The 17,546-nt window shown below is 42.6% G+C and overlaps 1 protein-coding gene across 1 annotated transcript in view; it reads left to right on the forward strand.

The window, feature by feature from the left end:
- Positions 1-16,874, forward strand: part of ABRAXAS2 (abraxas 2, BRISC complex subunit) — a 31,676-nt gene extending 14,802 nt beyond the window's left edge. The window contains exons 5-9 of the mRNA XM_047073581.1: positions 7,209-7,399; positions 8,896-9,015; positions 9,529-9,613; positions 11,167-11,281; positions 14,668-16,874. Coding sequence (XP_046929537.1) covers positions 7,209-7,399; positions 8,896-9,015; positions 9,529-9,613; positions 11,167-11,281; positions 14,668-15,137 — 981 coding nt within the window. The 3' untranslated portion in view covers positions 15,138-16,874. The remainder of the gene's footprint in view (positions 1-7,208; positions 7,400-8,895; positions 9,016-9,528; positions 9,614-11,166; positions 11,282-14,667) is intronic.
- Positions 16,875-17,546: the final 672 nt, after the last annotated feature.

Raw genomic sequence — 17,546 nt, forward strand, 5'->3', positions numbered from 1 at the left:
TTTTTTTTGTTTTTATTTATTTTTGAGACAGAGAAAGACAGAGCATGAGCAGGGGAGGGGCAGAGAGGGAGACACAGAATCCGAAGCAGGCTCCAGGCTCCGAGCTGTCAGCACAGAGCCCGACGTGGGGCTCAACCCCATGAACCGTGAGATCATGACCTGAGGCCAAGTCAGATGCTTAACTGACTGAGCCACCCAGGTGCCCCTCCTGCTTATTTTTTAAGTAATCTCTACACCCAGTGTGGGGCTCAAACTCATGACCCTGAGATCAAGAGTTGCACGCTCCACCAACGGAGCCAGCTGGGCGCCCCAGTGACAGACTTTTAAATATGCAGTTTCACCTGTATGAATCTGGCCCAAGTAAACATTTGCATCCAGGCACAAAGATACGAAAAGCTGGCATTATTGAACATTTAACTCTGTGTCAGGCCGTGTTGTAAGTGCTTTGCCTGTACTGGAACAGTCTCAGGAGGTACATTGCTATTGTTCTCATCCCCACTGTACAATTGAGGCAACTAAGGGTAACTTGCTGAAGGTTGCCAGCAAGTAATGCCAGAGCCAAGGCTTGAACTGAGCAGTCTGGCCTCTGAATCCACATACGAGGATGTTTGTTGCACCTTTACTTAATAGTGAGGGCTTTGAAAGCAATCCAACCAGTGGGAACTGGTTAAGTATATTGTGCCAGCACCTCTGTACTGTGGGATATGAAGCAGCCATTAGAAAGAATGAGGGAAGTTCTCATGTCATGACCTAGAAAGATCTTCAAGTTGTGTTGTGTGAAAAAAGTAGCGTTCTAATTTGAGCCTATTTAATATAGAGACAAAAATCTGAACAAGTAGTTGGATGTACAGAAAACAATCTGGAAGAAAGGCACCAAACTTAAAAGTATTTACTTCGGGAAGGGAGAGTGGGGTGATGCTGCTGCTGGGGGGCACTTTGTAAGATACATGTGTATGTATATATATGCCTATTTTTAAATTTATTTTGAGAAAGAGAGAGCATGTGGGTGCACATGTATGCTGGTGCATGAGCAGGGGGAGGGGCAGAGAGAGAGGGAGACACAGAATCCGAAGCAGGCTCCAGGCTCCGAGCTGTCAGCACAGAGACCGACGCGGGGCTCGAACCCACCGACCCCGAGGTCGTGACCTGAGCCGAAGTCGGACGCTCAACCGACTGAGCCACCCAGGTGCCCCTAAAAAAAAAGTTTTTGTTTTTTTAGAGAGAGAGAATGTGCAAGTGGGGAGAGGGGCAGAGGGAGAGAGAGAATCTTAAGCAGGCTCCACACTCAGCATGGACCCTGACATAAGGCTCAATCCCACGACCCTGGGATCATTACCTGAGCCAAAATCCAGAGTCAGGCTCAACCAGCTGAGCCACCCAGGCACCTCATACTATAAACCCTTTAAGAATTCTTTTAAAAAATGGGGCCCCTGGGTGGCTCAGTCGGTTGAGCATCCGACTTCGGCTCAGGTCATGATCTCGTAGTTTGTGGGTTCAAGCCCCACATCCAGCTCTGTGCTGACAGCTGAGACCCTGGAGCCTGCTTCAGATTCTGTCACTGTCTTTCTCTGCCCCTCCCCTGCTCACTCACTGTCTCTCTCTCTCTCTCCTTCTCTCTCTCTCTCAAATATAAATAAACATTAAAAAATAAAAAAGAATTCCTTTCAAAAATCCAAATTTCTAGTGCGAAAGCAAAGATGACATACAATATTTGATGACTGAAAACTTTATAGTTGATTCTAGTTTGAGCCTCACCCCCCCGGAAAGGTACAAAATTGCGTTGCCACCTCGAAACAGTTATTGTACTACCTACAAAGGTACATCTAAAACATTAGGCTTGGGGTGCCTGGGTGGCTCAGTTGGTTAAGCGTCCGACTTCGGCTCAGGTCACGATCTCGCGGTCCGTGAGTTCGAGCCCCGCGTCGGGCTCTGGGCTGATGGCTCGGAGCCTGGAGCCTGTTTCCGATTCTGTGTCTCCCTCTCTCTCTGACCCTCCCCCGTTCATGCTCTGTCTCTTTCTGTCTCAAAAATAAATAAATAAATAAATAAATAAATAAATAAATAAATAAATAAATAAAGAGTAACTTGAAGGTAGGGGACCCTGGGTGGCTCAGTCACTTGAGCATCCAACTTCGGCTCAGGTCATGATCTCGCAGTTCACGGTGCATGAGTTCGAGCCCCGCGTCAGGCTCTGTGCTGACAGTTCAGAGCCTGGAGCCTGCTTCAGATTCTGTGTCTCCACCTCTCTCTGCCCCTCCCTCTCTCGTGCTCTGTCTTTCTCTGTCTCTCAAAAATAAATACATGTTTAAAAAAATTTTTTAAAGAACCATTAGGCTTAAAAATACATGTGTACTTTAAACAGTGTCTAACGTAGAAAATATTTTTCTATGTAATAATAACTCTTTAAGAAAGTGCTGATAGAATCTCTTCAAAAATTGCCTCTTTGGTAGACAGGCTTCAGGTCTAATATTTAATTGAAAAATTCTAAGAATTGAACAAAAGTTTAGTAAGTTGAACTCACATAAAATAAACATACAGTAATTTTAAAAGTTCTCTGGTTCCTAGAATTTTCCATTAAAAAATACAAGCCAATAGGGGCGCCTGGGTGGCTCAGTCGGTTGAGCGTCTAACTTCGGCTCAGGTCATGATCTCACGGTCTGTGAGTTCGAGCCCCGCGTCAGGCTCTGTGCTGACGGCTCAGAGCCTGGAGCCTGCTTCAGATTCTGTGTCTCCCTCTCTCTCTGACCCTCCCCCGTTCATGCTCTGTCTCTCTCTGTCTCAAAAATAAATAAACGTTAAAAAAAATTTTTTTTAAAATACAAGCCAATAAAGATTTTTGTCACAACAGAAACTAATACATGAAATATATTAGGAATATGTTTACAAAAGAGTATGCGGCTCTCAAGTATAGAAGTCCACAACATTGCTGAAACGTGTTTTGGTGGTAGGCTTGAGATAGAGGCTGAGGTTTGTGCTGTGAGAATCCCCCAGCGGGTGCAGTGTGGACATCCGTGGCAGCGTGCGGAATCACTGTCCTGGCAGAATCCATCTCATGTTTACAAAGTTCGCACGAGCCTCAGGGTTTTGGCTAAGGTCAAAACAGCAAGCGAGAGGAGGGTTTCTCCCTTCTGGACTATCTGCCCTGCAGTAGATAACGATAAACATAACTGCCACCTTAGTATCATCGTAAGGCCAAAAGGCGCATGGCGTGAAAGTGACAAGTGTGCCCGGGACTGGGGATGATAGCTTTGGCTCCAAAAAATGTAAGTGAATGTCTAGTTGAGAGCAGAGCGGGAAGTCTTTGTGAAAAGTTGTCTATAAAACTTCAGAAATAAGGTTGTAGGGAAAGATGTCCACACTTTTTCCTCACGGCCCAAACATAATTGTCAAAAAATGGGCTTTAGTATCAGTGAAGTAGTTTCTCAGTAGTCTTGCAGCTAGCTTGTTAAGCTCTAAAAGGTAGAATCCTAAATGTCACCAGTGTGGATTAATTGGGCATCTCATCTTTCATTGACCAGAATGACGGGTCATCTTTTTAGCAAATATCAAATGAATAAGCATATTACTATCAGTTGAAATCCAAAATAAATGTGTAAAGCTCCCCGCTTCTCAGAAAATACAAATGGAGGGGCGCCTGGGTGGCTCGGTCAGTTGAGCATCCGACTTTGGCTCAGGTCACGATCTCGAGTTCATGAGTTTGAGCCCCGCGTCAGGCTCTGTGCTGACAGCTCAGAACCTGGGGCTTGCTTCAGCTTCTGTGTCTCCCTCTCTCTGACCCTCCCCCGTTCATGCTCTTTCTCTATCTCGAAAATAAATAAAAATTTAAAAAAAATTTGAAAACAAAACCCAAATGGAATAAAACAATTGGAATCATTAGTGAAAAGCATTAGTGCTCACCCAGTAGCCCTTTGCAAGATTCTGTTCGTCAGTGAGTGTTTCTTGGGAGCCACCAATGTGCTGGCACCGCTCAGGTCTTTGCAGGGGTGCGGGGGGAGTAGAGACCCCCAGAGGCGCTAACTCTAGTATTACTCGTCATACTCCTGAAGCTCGCGGTGCAATATGGCGTGTTCTCAGGCACCAGTAGCTCCAGAAAGGTGATGATTTTTCTTACCCACTTTTTTTTTAACTGCTTTTTACTTTGTAATGACCACTGTCATGTGACCAGTTTGGAACTGTACAGTTACCATTATACAGTGGAGAAGACAGGCAGACAGGCTCCCCATCTTAGGTGTCACTCCTTAGCTCCGCGACTTTGGACAAAACGTATTTTATAAGATGTAACGTTGTCAGAAAATGTTTGGGTTTTATTTTCGTTTAAAGAACATCAGAATTGGGGCGCCTGGGTGACTCAGTTAAGCGTCCAACTCTTGATTTTAACTTGGGTCATCATCTCGCAGTTTGTGAGATTGAGCCCCACGTTGGGCTCTGTGCTGACATTGTGGAGCCTGCTTGGGATTCTCTCTCTGTCTCTGTCTCTGCCCCTCTCCCACTTGTGTGCACTCTCTCTTTCTCTCAAAATAAATAAGCATTTTTTAAAAAAAGAGTATCAGGGGACACCTGGGTCGTTCAGTCGGTTAAGCGTCCGACTTTGGCTCAGGCCATGACGTCACAGTTCGTGGGTTCGAGCCCTGTGTCGGTCTCTGTGCTGATAGCTCAGAGCCTGGGGCCTGCTTTGGTTTCTGTGTGTCTCTCTCTGTCCCTCCTCCACTCAAGCTCTCTGTCTCTCTCTCAAAATAAATAATCATTAAAAAAAAAAAAAGAAAATATTTCTTAAAAAAAAAAAGCAGAATGAATTGCTTTTATTGGAAGTTATGCTTTATATAGTCAGTAATAACTCCATGAGGGCAGGAACTATTTCTTTGTTCCCTGTAGTTCCTTGCATGTGATATAAACCCAGTGGAGAAAACATTACTCACCTGCCAGAGTTGTGATAATTAGTGAAAATATTTATAATACAGCTATCTGGGGGCTGGGCACGGGGGTTCGGCAAAGATTGGTTCATTTCCTTCCTACATGAAAGTTCCAAAACGTAATCGAAATTTACTATTAATTTTAAAATGACACTAACAAGGGCATCTGGGTGGCTCAGCTGGTTGAACCTCTGACTTCAGCTCAGGTCGTGATCTCATGGTTTGTGGGTTCAAACCCCGCACTGGGCTTACTACTGTCAGCAGGGAGCCTGCTTTGGATCCTCTGTCTGCCTCTCTCTCTGCCCCTCCCACACTCGTGCTTTCTCTGCCTCAAAAATAAACAAACATTAGAAAAAAAGTGATGCGACAATAAATTTCATATTAAAAATAAATAAATAAATAATAAACATTAAAAAAGAAAATGTTAAAAAAAGAAAAAAAGTGATGCTAACAATTTTTAATTACCTTTACTTCTTAAATCAGGAATTTCACTTAAATTGTATGTTTCAAAGAAAGAGGCTATATGAAGGTTATTTTTCTGATAGAGTTAAGTATTTCCACAACAGAGATTTTCAAACTTTAGTGTGTATAAGAAAAAACTCAAGGAATTGTTTTAAATTTATATTCCTGGTTCTACCCTTGGATGTTCTGATTCTGCAGGTTTGGTAGGGCCCAGGAGCAGTTGATTAAGCTCCCGGGTGTCTAGGAGATCATATTACAAGAAATATTCTTCCAGAGAGCATAACAGTCTAATTTGCTTAGACAGTTGAGTTATCCCATAGTTAGAGCTGACGAAGCTAAACTCGTTAAATCATTGTATTGAGGTATAATTGACATACAGTGAGCTGCACATATTTAGAGTACACACTTAAATAAGTTTTGAAATATTCATACACCCATGAAACCTTCAGCATAACATAATGAACATATCCCTGCAAAATCTCCTTCTGTCCCTTTTTTAAAAGTTTATATATATGTATATTTATAATCTTTAATTCAAGTATAATTAATATATAGTATTGTATTTGTTTCAGGTTTACAAATGATTCAACAATTCTGTACGTTACTCAGTGCTCCTCATGATAAACATACTCTTAATCCTTCGTCTGTTTCACTCATTTCCCCACCTACCTCCCTCTGGCAACCACCAGTTCTCTGTAGTTAAGAGTCTGTTTTTCGCTTTTGTTGATCGCTTTTTGCTTTGTTCATTTGTTTCCTAAATTCCACGTATGAGGAAAACGTACAATATTTGTCTTTCTCTGACTGACCTATTTCACGTAGCATTAAACCCTCTAGATCCATCCATGTTGGTGCAAATGGTAAGATTTCATTCTTTCTTATACCTAATACTCCATCGTGTGTATTACCATATCTTCTTTGTCCATTCTTCTATGGATGGACACTTGAGCTGCTTCCATATCTTGGTTATTGTAATTAATGCTGCAATAAACACAGGGGTGTGTACATCTTTTCAAATTAGTGTTTTTGTTTTCTTTGAGTAAATGCCCAGTAGCAGAATTACTGGATCATATGGTAATTTTATTTTTAATTCTTTGAGGAACCTCCGTACTGTTTCCCACCACGGCTGTACCAGTTTGCATTCCCACCAGCAGTGCACGAGAGTTCCTTTCTATGCACATCCTCACCAACATTTGTTGTTTCTTGTGGGTTTTTTGTTTTTTGTTTTTTTAGCTGTTCTGACAGGTGTGAGTCGATATCTCCTTGTGGTTTTGATTTGCATTTCCCTGATGATTAGTGATGTTGAGCATCTTTTCATGTGTCTGTTAGCCATCTGTATGCCTTCTTTACAAAAAAATGTCTGTTCATGTCCTCTGCCCATTTTTAAATTGGATTATTTGGTTTTTTGGTGTTGAGTTGTAGGAGTTCTTTATATATTTTGGATATTAACCCCATATTGGATACATCATTTGCAAATATCTTCTCCCATTCAGTAGGTTGTCTTTTAGTTTTGTTGATTATTTCCCTTGCTGCACAGAAGCTTTTTATTTTCATGTAGTCCCAATAGTTTATCGTTGCTTTCGTTTCCCTTGCCAGAGGAGGCATATCTAGAAAAATGTTTCTGACGTCAAAAGATTGCTGCCTGTGTTTTCTTCTAGGAATCTTGTTTGTTTATTCATTCACCTATTGATGAACAATTGGGTTATTTCTGGTTTTGAGCTATTGCACATAAAGCTGCTATGGACGTGTTTACAGGTGTTTGTATCGATACGTTCAGAATTAAATTCATAAGATTTCATGCAAGTTTTAATACCTTTCTTCCTTCTGTTTTCATTGCAGAAAGTTATTGGATGGTACAGATTCCGGCGAAACACACAGCAGCAGATGTCATACAGAGAGCAGGTGATCCATAAGCAGCTCACCCGCATCCTTGGGGTGCCCGACCTCGTCTTCCTTCTCTTCAGCTTCATCTCTACCGCCAACAATTCCACTCATGCTTTAGAATATGTTCTCTTTAGGCCAAATCGAAGGTAAAGAAAGAATTCCCACCAGCCTCATGTAAACAGTAAAGATGTTGTGCAGATGACTGAGATTTATGACTTTGAAAATGTGCATATTATTGCATCTTTAAAGAAAAGCTTTTGGGGCGCCTGGGGGGCTCAGTCAGTTAAGCCTCCGACTTCGGCTCAGGTCAGGATCTCACAGTTCATGGGTTCGAGCCCCACGTCGGGCTCTGCATTGACAGCTCAGAGCCTGGAGCCTGCTTCAGACTCTGTGTCTCCCTCTCTGTCTCTCTGCCCCTCCTATGCTCATGCTCTGCCTCTGTCTCTTACAAAAAAATAAATAAATAAACATTAAAAAAAAAAAAGCTTTTATAATTCTCTTTCAGCTAGCTTTCTTTGTAATGAGAGAAGGTATTTTCCTGTCAGTTGTATAAATTAAAATTGCTTTTGAATCAAGAAGCATTAGCAAGATATGTTAATTATGCATAAATTCTTATAGGAATAAATAGCTGGAAATCATCATTTGCTTCTCCATAATCCATTATGTAGAAATACAGTTTTACTGCTCTGGTAGCCTGTAATTTTAAAACCAATTTCAAAGAGAAAATTGTAAAATTGATCCACCTACTGGTTAATGAGGGTTTTGCATTGTGAACTTATGAAAGCAAAAAAAAAAAAAAAAAAAAAAAAATCATGATTATGATCTCTATCTGTAAATAACAGAAAGGTTTCTTTCTGGAAATTCACTTGTAAACTATATTACATCAACATTAGTGAAAATAATTGTTATTAATAAAAAAATTTTTTTTTACTGTTTTTATTTATATTTGAGAGAGAGAGACCGAGCTTGAGCGGGGGAGGGGCAGAGAGACGGAGACAGAATCTGAAGCAGGCTCCAGGCTCTGAGCTGTCAGCACAGAGCCGGACGTGGGGCTCGAACCCACAAGCAGTGGGATCATGACCTGAGCCGAAGTCGGATACTTAACCAACTGAGCCACCCAGGCGCCCCTAAATGTTTATTTATTTTTGAGAGAGAGAGCACATGCAGGGAAGGGCAGAAAGAGGGAGACAGAGGATCCGAAGCCGACTCCTTACTGACAGCAGGGAGCCCAGTGTAGGGCTCGAACTCACGATCGTGAGCTCATGACTTGAGCCAAAGTCGGATGCTTGACCGACTGAGCTACTTACCCAGGTGCCCTTTGTGGAAACAATTATTAATTGTTAAATAGCCGTTTGCAAGATTTCATTAAGTAATCAGTGGGTATTTCCTGAGCTCTTAACAGCAACCTCAGCGCTCTGCCAGTTGCTGTGGGGATGCAAAGGAGGTATGAGACGGGACCTCTGCTCTCAAGGAGTTTACAGTCGAGTTTCTACCAGTTCATATGTCCTTGGGTTGTAAAAATAGGTGCTCCATAAGACCTTCTGGTAGTTCATCGGTGCCGAGACTCCCAACTCCTACTGCCAGGACCCATGGTTCAAGCAGAGCAGCGCCTTTGACATGGTCTTTCTCCATGCTTCCGCAGGTATAATCAAAGGATATCCCTTGCTATCCCCAATCTAGGCAATACTAGCCAGCAAGAGTACAAAGTTTCTTCAGTGCCAAATACTTCTCAGAGTTACGCCAAAGTTATCAAAGAGCATGGGTAAGTTGAAAGTAAAATGGAAGTGTTTTCCTTTCTTCCGTGAACAGTGTTTAACAGATTCATGGAGACAAGCGAGATCAAGCTTGATGTGATTGAAGTGGAAAAATGCAGCTAGGTCATCCTCTAGCTCACCACCGCCACATGTCAGAATTTCATGCTTATCGAAAAGATAGTTTACCTTCACCAGTACTTTTGTTTTTAAACATTTGCCCCAGTTTTTTGTTGTTGTTTTTTTTTGCAATCGATATAAAAGTTTTGAAAGAGTATGCATATTTCTGAGGTTCCAAAGCTAAATGTGGTCACTGCTAAGTGGGTAGCGTTTTATTACTTTTCAAGTTGTCTTGGTAACGTGGGTTCTTTTTTTGTTCTCTTCCGTGATTCTAGTGGCATGGGCATTGCTGCTGAGACAGTCACTTGGAAGTGTAGCATTTACGTAATGAATTGAGGCGGAAGTGATAGGAGAATGCCTTTCTGGTCATGATAATTTTGTGACGTCTTTTTCCTGTCTTCTAGTACTGACTTTTTTGACAAGGATGGAGTCATGAAAGACATCAGGGCGATTTATCAGGTGTATAATGCACTTCAGGAGAAAGTGCAGGTAACTCTCTATTTACTAGTTTTTTATCTTATTCATAATGCCCAAGTGCTTTTAATTCTACTTTAATTTTTAATCATCTCCCAACTGACAAATGAATCATGGTCCAAAAGTCAGAATGTGCTTTCCCCAAATAGTATCAGATGTGTGGGGTAGTTACTCACGTCAGCCTACAAAAGGCTGTCTCATTATGCGCCTGAAAGTAGAGAGTCTGAAGTACAGTATTAGTATTACTAGTTTAAATACTTCTGACCCCGTTTATAACAGTGTTTTCTTTGGGGAAATACATTCCACGTTTAAAGGATCGCTGAGAACACAGCTGTCTTCATCAGGACACTCGGAGTTGGGACCGCATCAAAGGGCGCCCGTGACCGGTACAGCCCTGCTCCTTCGCTCCGGTTCACTCGCTTTGCCCCCAGCTGCCTCCATCGAGTGGGAGGATCTCCCTGGAGCCTGTTCATTCCTAGTCATTCATGCAACAAGTATTTATGGAAACATCTCCTACAAGCCAGTGATTGAGCTAGGTGCTAACAGTACTTTCCCACGATCTTTTCATCATCCCCAGTGTGTTCCTAGGAGTAATTTGCTCTGAACCCTAAGGACAAAAGAGGCTCTGAGAACAAGAGGGGAAGTGGTGTGGCTGAAGAAGCTCTCCCAGACCTGGAGAAAGCCTAGCTTTGAGGAAGAAGCCCCAAGGAATAGCGAGGGGAGTGCAGGCAGCTACCGAAAAAGAGGGAAGCACACTGATCGGCTTGGGGCCAAAGCAGAAAGCACGCACGACGCAGTTTCCAGCGTTAGTGTTCCAGAGTAGGGTCCCGGCCCACCTAGCAGCACAGGGAGCTTTATACAGGCTCGCTGGTGACCGGCCTACTTTCTGGCAGTTTCTGGTATTTCTGCTATGGAAGGAACGTGCAGTGAAAAACAGCTTTTTGTCCTAAATTCATGACCGTGCTCTTTGCAGGCTGTCAGCACTGTCTAGCCGACCTCAGAGTGGCTGTTCTCATTTCACTGCCGACTGCATAAGGCCTGCTGTGCAGCCGCCAGTAACGCATCGAGTGCCTTGATGGGAGTAGCCGGGTGGCATAGGTGTAGACTCCCTGGCTGTCTTTATTAAGTCTCGACTTGAAACTTTGCCTCCCCACTCTCCCCAATGATAAATCTTTTCTGTGAAATAAGTTTATTTGTGACATCTGATTTTTGATTGTTGGTTATAAATTAAAGTTGAAAGCCTCTCATTCCTGTCCTATCTGTTGTTCATCCTTTGGATGCTAGACTGGTATGCAAGGGAAAGAATCAAATCTTTCCCATCTTACCCTTATTTTTCAAGAGTCCAGAGACTCAATAGCATCATCATCTTCACAGAATTAAGGAAGCAAGTCAGTGGATAACAGGACCTGTCCCTTGGGCCCTCCTGATCCTGCTCTGCCTCCCACATCTGCTTTGTGACTCGAGGCAGCGTCTGAGCTCTTCCTAGGGCTCCAGTCAGTGCTGTCTCCGTGGAACACCTCGTGCTTGAATTTGAAACGGACTGTTCCTGTTGTCATTTTTTCCCTCAGGCAGTGTGTGCAGATGTGGAAAAGAGCGAGCGAGTTGTTGCGTCTTGTCAGGCAGAAGTGAACAAATTGAGAAGACAAATCACTCAGAGGAAACATGAAAAGGAGCAAGAAAGAAGTGAGTTTCCCATTACTTTCACCATTTGGTATCAGGGAAACGTCTCGTTTCAAACGTCGGACCACACGATAAATCACAGGAACCCTTCTACACTCGTCCAGCCCCGCGTGAGGCTGATGGCGAGAGAGCGTTTGCTTGTCTCTAAGCTTTCCAGAAGAGAAGTACTGTTTCCCATGGTGTCCTTCCCAAGTCTCTGAAACCAAAAGAGGAGATTAAAAGGAGAAAGGGTGAAGCAAGTGAGAATAAATCCCAGGAAAGGGTTGCCGCAGACTTGTGTGCCTTGACCGCTACGGTCTGTTCATAGCAGACGTGAAGTTCCTGACTGATTTAATAACCCCGCACGCCTCCCGGGTGGGGATCATGTCCCGTGTTCATCATACCGCATAAAGGAGCGACCCAATATTCTTTTTTTTTTTTTAATTTTATTTTTTAAATTTACGTCCAAATTAGCGTATAGTGCAACAATGATTTCGGGAGTAGTAGATTCCTTACTGCCCCTTACCCCTGTAGCCCATCCCCCCTCCCACAACCCCTCCAGCAATCCTCAGTTTGTTCTCCATATTTATGAGTCTCTTTTGTTTTGTCCCTCCCTGTTTTTATATTATTTTTGTTTCGCTTCCCTTACGTTCATCTGTTTTGTCTCTTAAAGTCCTCATAGGAGTGAAGTCCTATGATTTTTGTCTTTCTCTGAGTGACTAATTTCACTTAGCGTAATACCTTCCACGTGGTTCCATCCATGTAGTTGCCAATGGCAACATTTCATTCTTTTTGATTGCCGAGTGATACTCCATTGTAGATATATACCACATCTTCTTTATCCATTCGTCCCTCGATGGACATTTGGGCCATTTCCATCCTTTGGCTATTGTCGATAGTACCACTCTAAACATGGGGGTACATGTGCCCCTTCGAAACAGCACACCTGTATCCCTTGGATAAATGCCTAGTAGTGCAATTGCTGGGTCATAGGGTAGTTCTGTTTTCAGTTTTTTGAGGAACCTCCATACTGTTTTCCAGAGTGGCTGCACCAGCTTGCCTTCCCAGATCCAATATTCTTTTAACTTCACGTTTGATTCATAGGATCACAGCAAAGGCTGTAATGTCTGTTTTTTGGTAGCTGTGGATGAATGGATACAATTAGGCTAAGGGAACCAGCTGGTTGAATGAGAATTAGGCCCAAGAATCTATTGATTCCAGCATGGGAAGAGACATGTTTGCTATAGCATCACCACATTTAACATGTGTACATTAAATGTATAATCTTTTCTGATTTAAGAAGAATACTTGCAAACCGGGACATCTGGGTGGCTCAGTCGGTTAAGCGTCCGACTCTTGATTTCGGTTTAAGAGATCGAATCCCACATCAGGCTCTGCACTGACAGAGCAGAGCCTGCTTGGGATTCTCTCTCTCTCTCTCTCTCTCTCTCTCTCTGTCCCTCCCCCGCTTGGATGCACATTCTCCCAAAATAAGCAAATAAACTTTAAAAAAGTAACTTAAAAAAAATATTTGTAAACCAATTAAAAGGTAATTTATATTTCCAGGTAAGTGATACCTGATTCACATTTAGTGTTAACATTTTTTGAGAGATAATCAGAAATGCAGACAAGGATTTCTACACAAGAATAATAATCACAACTTTGTAACTCTAAAATCTTAGAAACAACCTATTGGAGTAGTCAAATAAATAGCAGTAGAATAATTGAATAAATTATGGCATATCTATATGGTGGAATATTGTACAGCCATTAAGGTGAATTTTTAATGACCTGGGATAATGCCCACTATATTACCAGCATATTACCAGATAATACCCAGTAATGACCTGAGATAGTACCCAGAAAGCATTAGGATGTAAAATGACATAAACACACAATGTCAGCTATGTTTAAAATACACACACACACACCAGGCTGGATAATGAGACTGGAATTCAGAAACGGGGGGAAGGGTTGACATATAAAATCTTTATCTTTTTTTTTTTTTACTTTTAATATTTATTTATTTATTTATTTATTTATTTATTTATTTAACATTTATTCAGTTTTGAGAGACAGAGCATGAGCAGGGGAGGGGCAGAGAGAGAGGGAGACACAGAATCTGAAGCAGGCTCCAGGCTCTGATCTGTCAGCACAGAGCATGACTGGGGTTTGAACTCACAAACCGTGAGATCATGACCTGAGCCGAAGTTGGACCCTCAACCAACTGAGCCATTCAGATGCCCCTAAAATGTTTATGTTTTAACTCCAACAAATCCTGTACTCTTTTCTCCAAAAGTCTAATAGTATTATCTAGGCGATAGAATTATGGGTGATTTTATTTTCTCTGTTCTATTCTAAATTTTGTATGAGTGTTTTTCAAGGCTGTGGACTCCTAGTAGTGGTATTATTCCAGAGCATACACAAAAATGCACTATATTGGGGTGCCCGGCTGGCTCAATCGATGGAGAGTGCAGCTCTTGATCTCAGGGTGGTGAGTTTGAGCCCAACGTTGGGTGTAGAGCTTACCTTAAAGAAAAAAAAAGAAAAAAAAATGTGCTGTATTTATGGCCTAGAACCTGGAAAATTGGCCACCTAATATAGGGCTTTTAAACTTGGAAGGAGAAAATGGTATACGAGTGTATTGTGATGAGTAGTTGTAAAGAGAAATGCTTTTTGATGTCTATCAAAGAAGAAAGTCACATTCAAATGACTGCCACGGGTGGTAAGGACTGTTTATTCCCGTCCCCACAGTCTGTAAGCACAGTAAGCAACAGGGGAGGGAAACAGCACAGGATTTGGAATGAGAAGATCTGCCTTTTGAGTATCAGGGCCTCACTTCTAGTTGCTCCCTTAGTGAAGTCACTTAGCCTTTCTGAACTCTGGTCCCTTGGTTAATCATTTGGCGAACAGTGATATTAATAATGACGACTTCAGAAGGTTTTTATTAAAACCTTCTGAATAATAATAATAATAATAATAATAATAATAAAACCTTCTGAAAACCTTATTATTTTGTTAAATGATTATTTATTTTTGAGAGAGAGAGAGCACACGAGCCGGGGAGGGACAGAGAGAGGGCGACAGGATCCGAAGTGGGCTCTACACTGATAGCAGAGAGTTCGAGCTCACAAACTGCAAGATCATGCCCTGAGCTATAAAGCCGGACGCTCAACCAACTGAGCCACCCACGCGCCCCCCGCAGAAGTTTTTTTTGAGGCTTAAATAAGTTATAGGAACATGTTTTGTAAATTATGAAGTACTGTGCACATGTAAGATAATTAAGAGTAGTAATCAGTTTCACTGCTTTGTTGCCATTCTCTGGAACATTCAGGCTGACTGCTTAGTGCGTTGAGATGCAAAGCTGCCAAAATAGAGAAAGTGTTACAGTTTTCTTTGTTTTGGTCCAGGACTGCAGCAGGCGATGATCAGCAGGCAGGTGCCATCCGAAAGTTCGGGACCGGCCTTCAGCCCCCGGATGCCCTACGCTGGGCTTGCAGCCGAAGGTAGAAGTACGCTTGGAGACGCAGAGGCCTCCGATCCTCCTCCCCCTTATTCTGATTTTCACCCAAACAATCAAGAAAGTACTTTGAGCCATTCTCGCATGGAAACTAGTGTCTTTATGCCTCGGCCGCAGGCCGTGGGTTCTTCCAGTTACGCTTCCAGCAGTGCCGGACTGCAGTGTCCCGGGAGCGACACAGACCTTCCTCCTTCCCAAAGAGCAGCTGGAGACAGTGTCGAGGAGTCCGATGACAGCGATTACGAAAATTTGATTGACCCCACAGAACCCTCTAACAGCGAATACTCCCATTCGAGGGATTCTCGGGCCCTGACACATCCCGACGGGGGCTCCAGGAACACTCAGACCTCCCAGATTTAGCTGAACAAGAAACTCTCCACTTAGCATGGTTTTTCTTCATTGCTTACTGAGAGAGGTTTTTGAGGACTTAATCTGGGGGAGGGGGGAGAACTGCTTTCTCAGAGTCCCGGACACCCAACAGGAGGGTCCCCGGGCACAGAACTAACTGGTAGGAGCCTCACGTCCGCCGGTTCCCACCTGCAGTCGCAGTGCGCAGGTTTCGCGACCGAATCATTAAGATAATCAAATTGTCCTAATTCTGGTGCGATTCATGGATGTACTGGTAAATTTAGGCAGAGTGAAACTTATCAACATAGTTTCTGTTCTTTCAAATAAATTGGAAAAATTAGAGACTAAGCACAATTAGTCTATAAATGTTCTATAAATCAAAAACTTACCTCTTGCACTATCATGCCTTGAAATTTACTTTTTCAAAGGGAAACGAGTTTAGCAGCAGCCTTCAAAGAACCTTCTTTCTATGATGAGCCAAATTCATCTTTGCCAGAAAGAAATTTTGATAATTCCAAGAAGCCTGATTGGAACAAATCGGATGGACCTTCTCTTGTCTGCATGACTTTGTGAGATCAAAAGAGAGGGCTTTGTTTCAACTCTTTTCTACTAGCCTGATATCTGTTGTCACTTAAAATGGTTGCCTTTCAAAAAAAAAAAAAAAATGTAGAGATACTAATTACCAGTAAGTAATCATCCAAATAAGTATGTCATAAAATAAATTACTTATTTTTCTTTCGGGGTATGACAGTGACTGCTTTGTTGCACTAGCCACATTTATGGTCTCTGTTCTGGAGTCTTCCAACCGAAGGACACACAGCAGCAGATAACAGAAAGGAGTTCTGCTCCAGACCTGCGCTTCATGCGGAACAGACTCCAGACGCAGTGGAGTTAGCCGAGTTCGTACATAAGGGATGGAACGCATTTAGCAATTCTGACCAATCCTAGTGTTAGTTTTATTTGTGGAGGAAAGATGTTTGATAAACCATTTGGGAATCTTGGTGACTAGAGATTCATTTTAAACCTGAATAACCATACTTATTATCTTTTAAATTGCTACTTGGAGGATAGTTGCGGAATGTGTAGAGACTTTCTGTTGGGATGCACTTATATTTTTATTTAATTACCGCTTGTTTTCTAGTTTTGCCCAGAATGTGTGAAACCACTAAAGACATTCATGAGCGCGCTAGGTTCCTGGTTTGGAAATGACAAGACCCAGCGTTTGTGATGAGGTCAGCCCGCGAAGTTAACGCTTTGGGATGTGACTGCCTTTCCCGTGAACTAGTTAAAACCTGTGAGGATAAGAAAGGTTTTAAAAGAGGCTTAAAATCCGGGTTCTGGAAAAGTAGTTTTATTTTGTTGGAGAGAAGTCGACTCCCTGAGCTTCGGTTCCAATACTAAATGACACCGTGTAGACCGAAAAATGAAATGCTAAAAGTGCCGTTCTTCCGAGATCCACTCTGGGGTCTGTACTTTCCTGCTGTCACTGTTTTGTTGGCCTTACACCACTGCCATTCGATTTGAGATGTTGCAGACCTCTTCATCTGCACATGTGTTCTGGTTATCGGCTCCTTTCTAGCAGCTTCAGCACCAGTGTGAATTTCATTTTTTTAAGTGCCATAGCCATCTCCTCTGTTCAGATTCTGACATTCAGGAAAATACCTTTATTTTTATGCCATACTGAAACCTACAATGTGTATCTGACAAAGCAGTTAAATGTGACAATAAAAACTTATTTAATCATGGTACCACCGTTGTGACGTCTGTCTCAGCACCCACCAAGGTCTTGCCTCAGTTCACTCAGGCCATTCTTAGGAGACTTAATACAGTGTTCTATCTTTTAAATGTTCGTTTGTTTGTTTGTTTTTTTGAGATAGAGCGCACGTTCAAGCGGGGGAAGGGCAGAAAGAGAGGGACAGAGAGAACCCTAAGCAGGCTCCATACTGTCAGTGCAGAGCCCCACACAGGGCTCAAGCTCACGAACCATAAGATCATGGCCTGAGTCGAAATCAAGAGTCGGACGCTTAACCAACTGAGCCATCCAGGGGCCTTTTAATACGGTTTCCTAAAGGTCACGAAAACTTACCGGCGTTCAGAATTTGGGTAAGGCTGGTTTCGGGAAAATCCGAGAACGCTATTTACTAATATGTTCCTGTTGATTTCAAGGAGCATGTGTTGAGTACCAAGAGAACGGAGTATCCATTGAGTGCAACACTGAATCTTAGAAAGTCCCCCAAAGGCACCTTTCCCATAAGAACTGGTCTTGTTTGAAGAGATTCCTGCCTGAATCAAGCTAACCATGTTTAGATGTTTAGACGTTATAGAACCTGGTGCTCCTAGAGTCATAGGGATTACAGAACTGCCTTCTGATGAGGATCTGCTGGCTAGCGAGCACTTTCTGGATTCTGTGTGAGCCGTTCC

The sequence above is a fragment of the Lynx rufus genome, unplaced genomic scaffold (assembly GCF_022079265.1).
Source record: "Lynx rufus isolate CCGP_SWC_20201006 ecotype Redwood Valley unplaced genomic scaffold, mLynRuf1.p SCAF_11, whole genome shotgun sequence".
Lineage (NCBI taxonomy): Eukaryota > Metazoa > Chordata > Mammalia > Carnivora > Felidae > Lynx > Lynx rufus.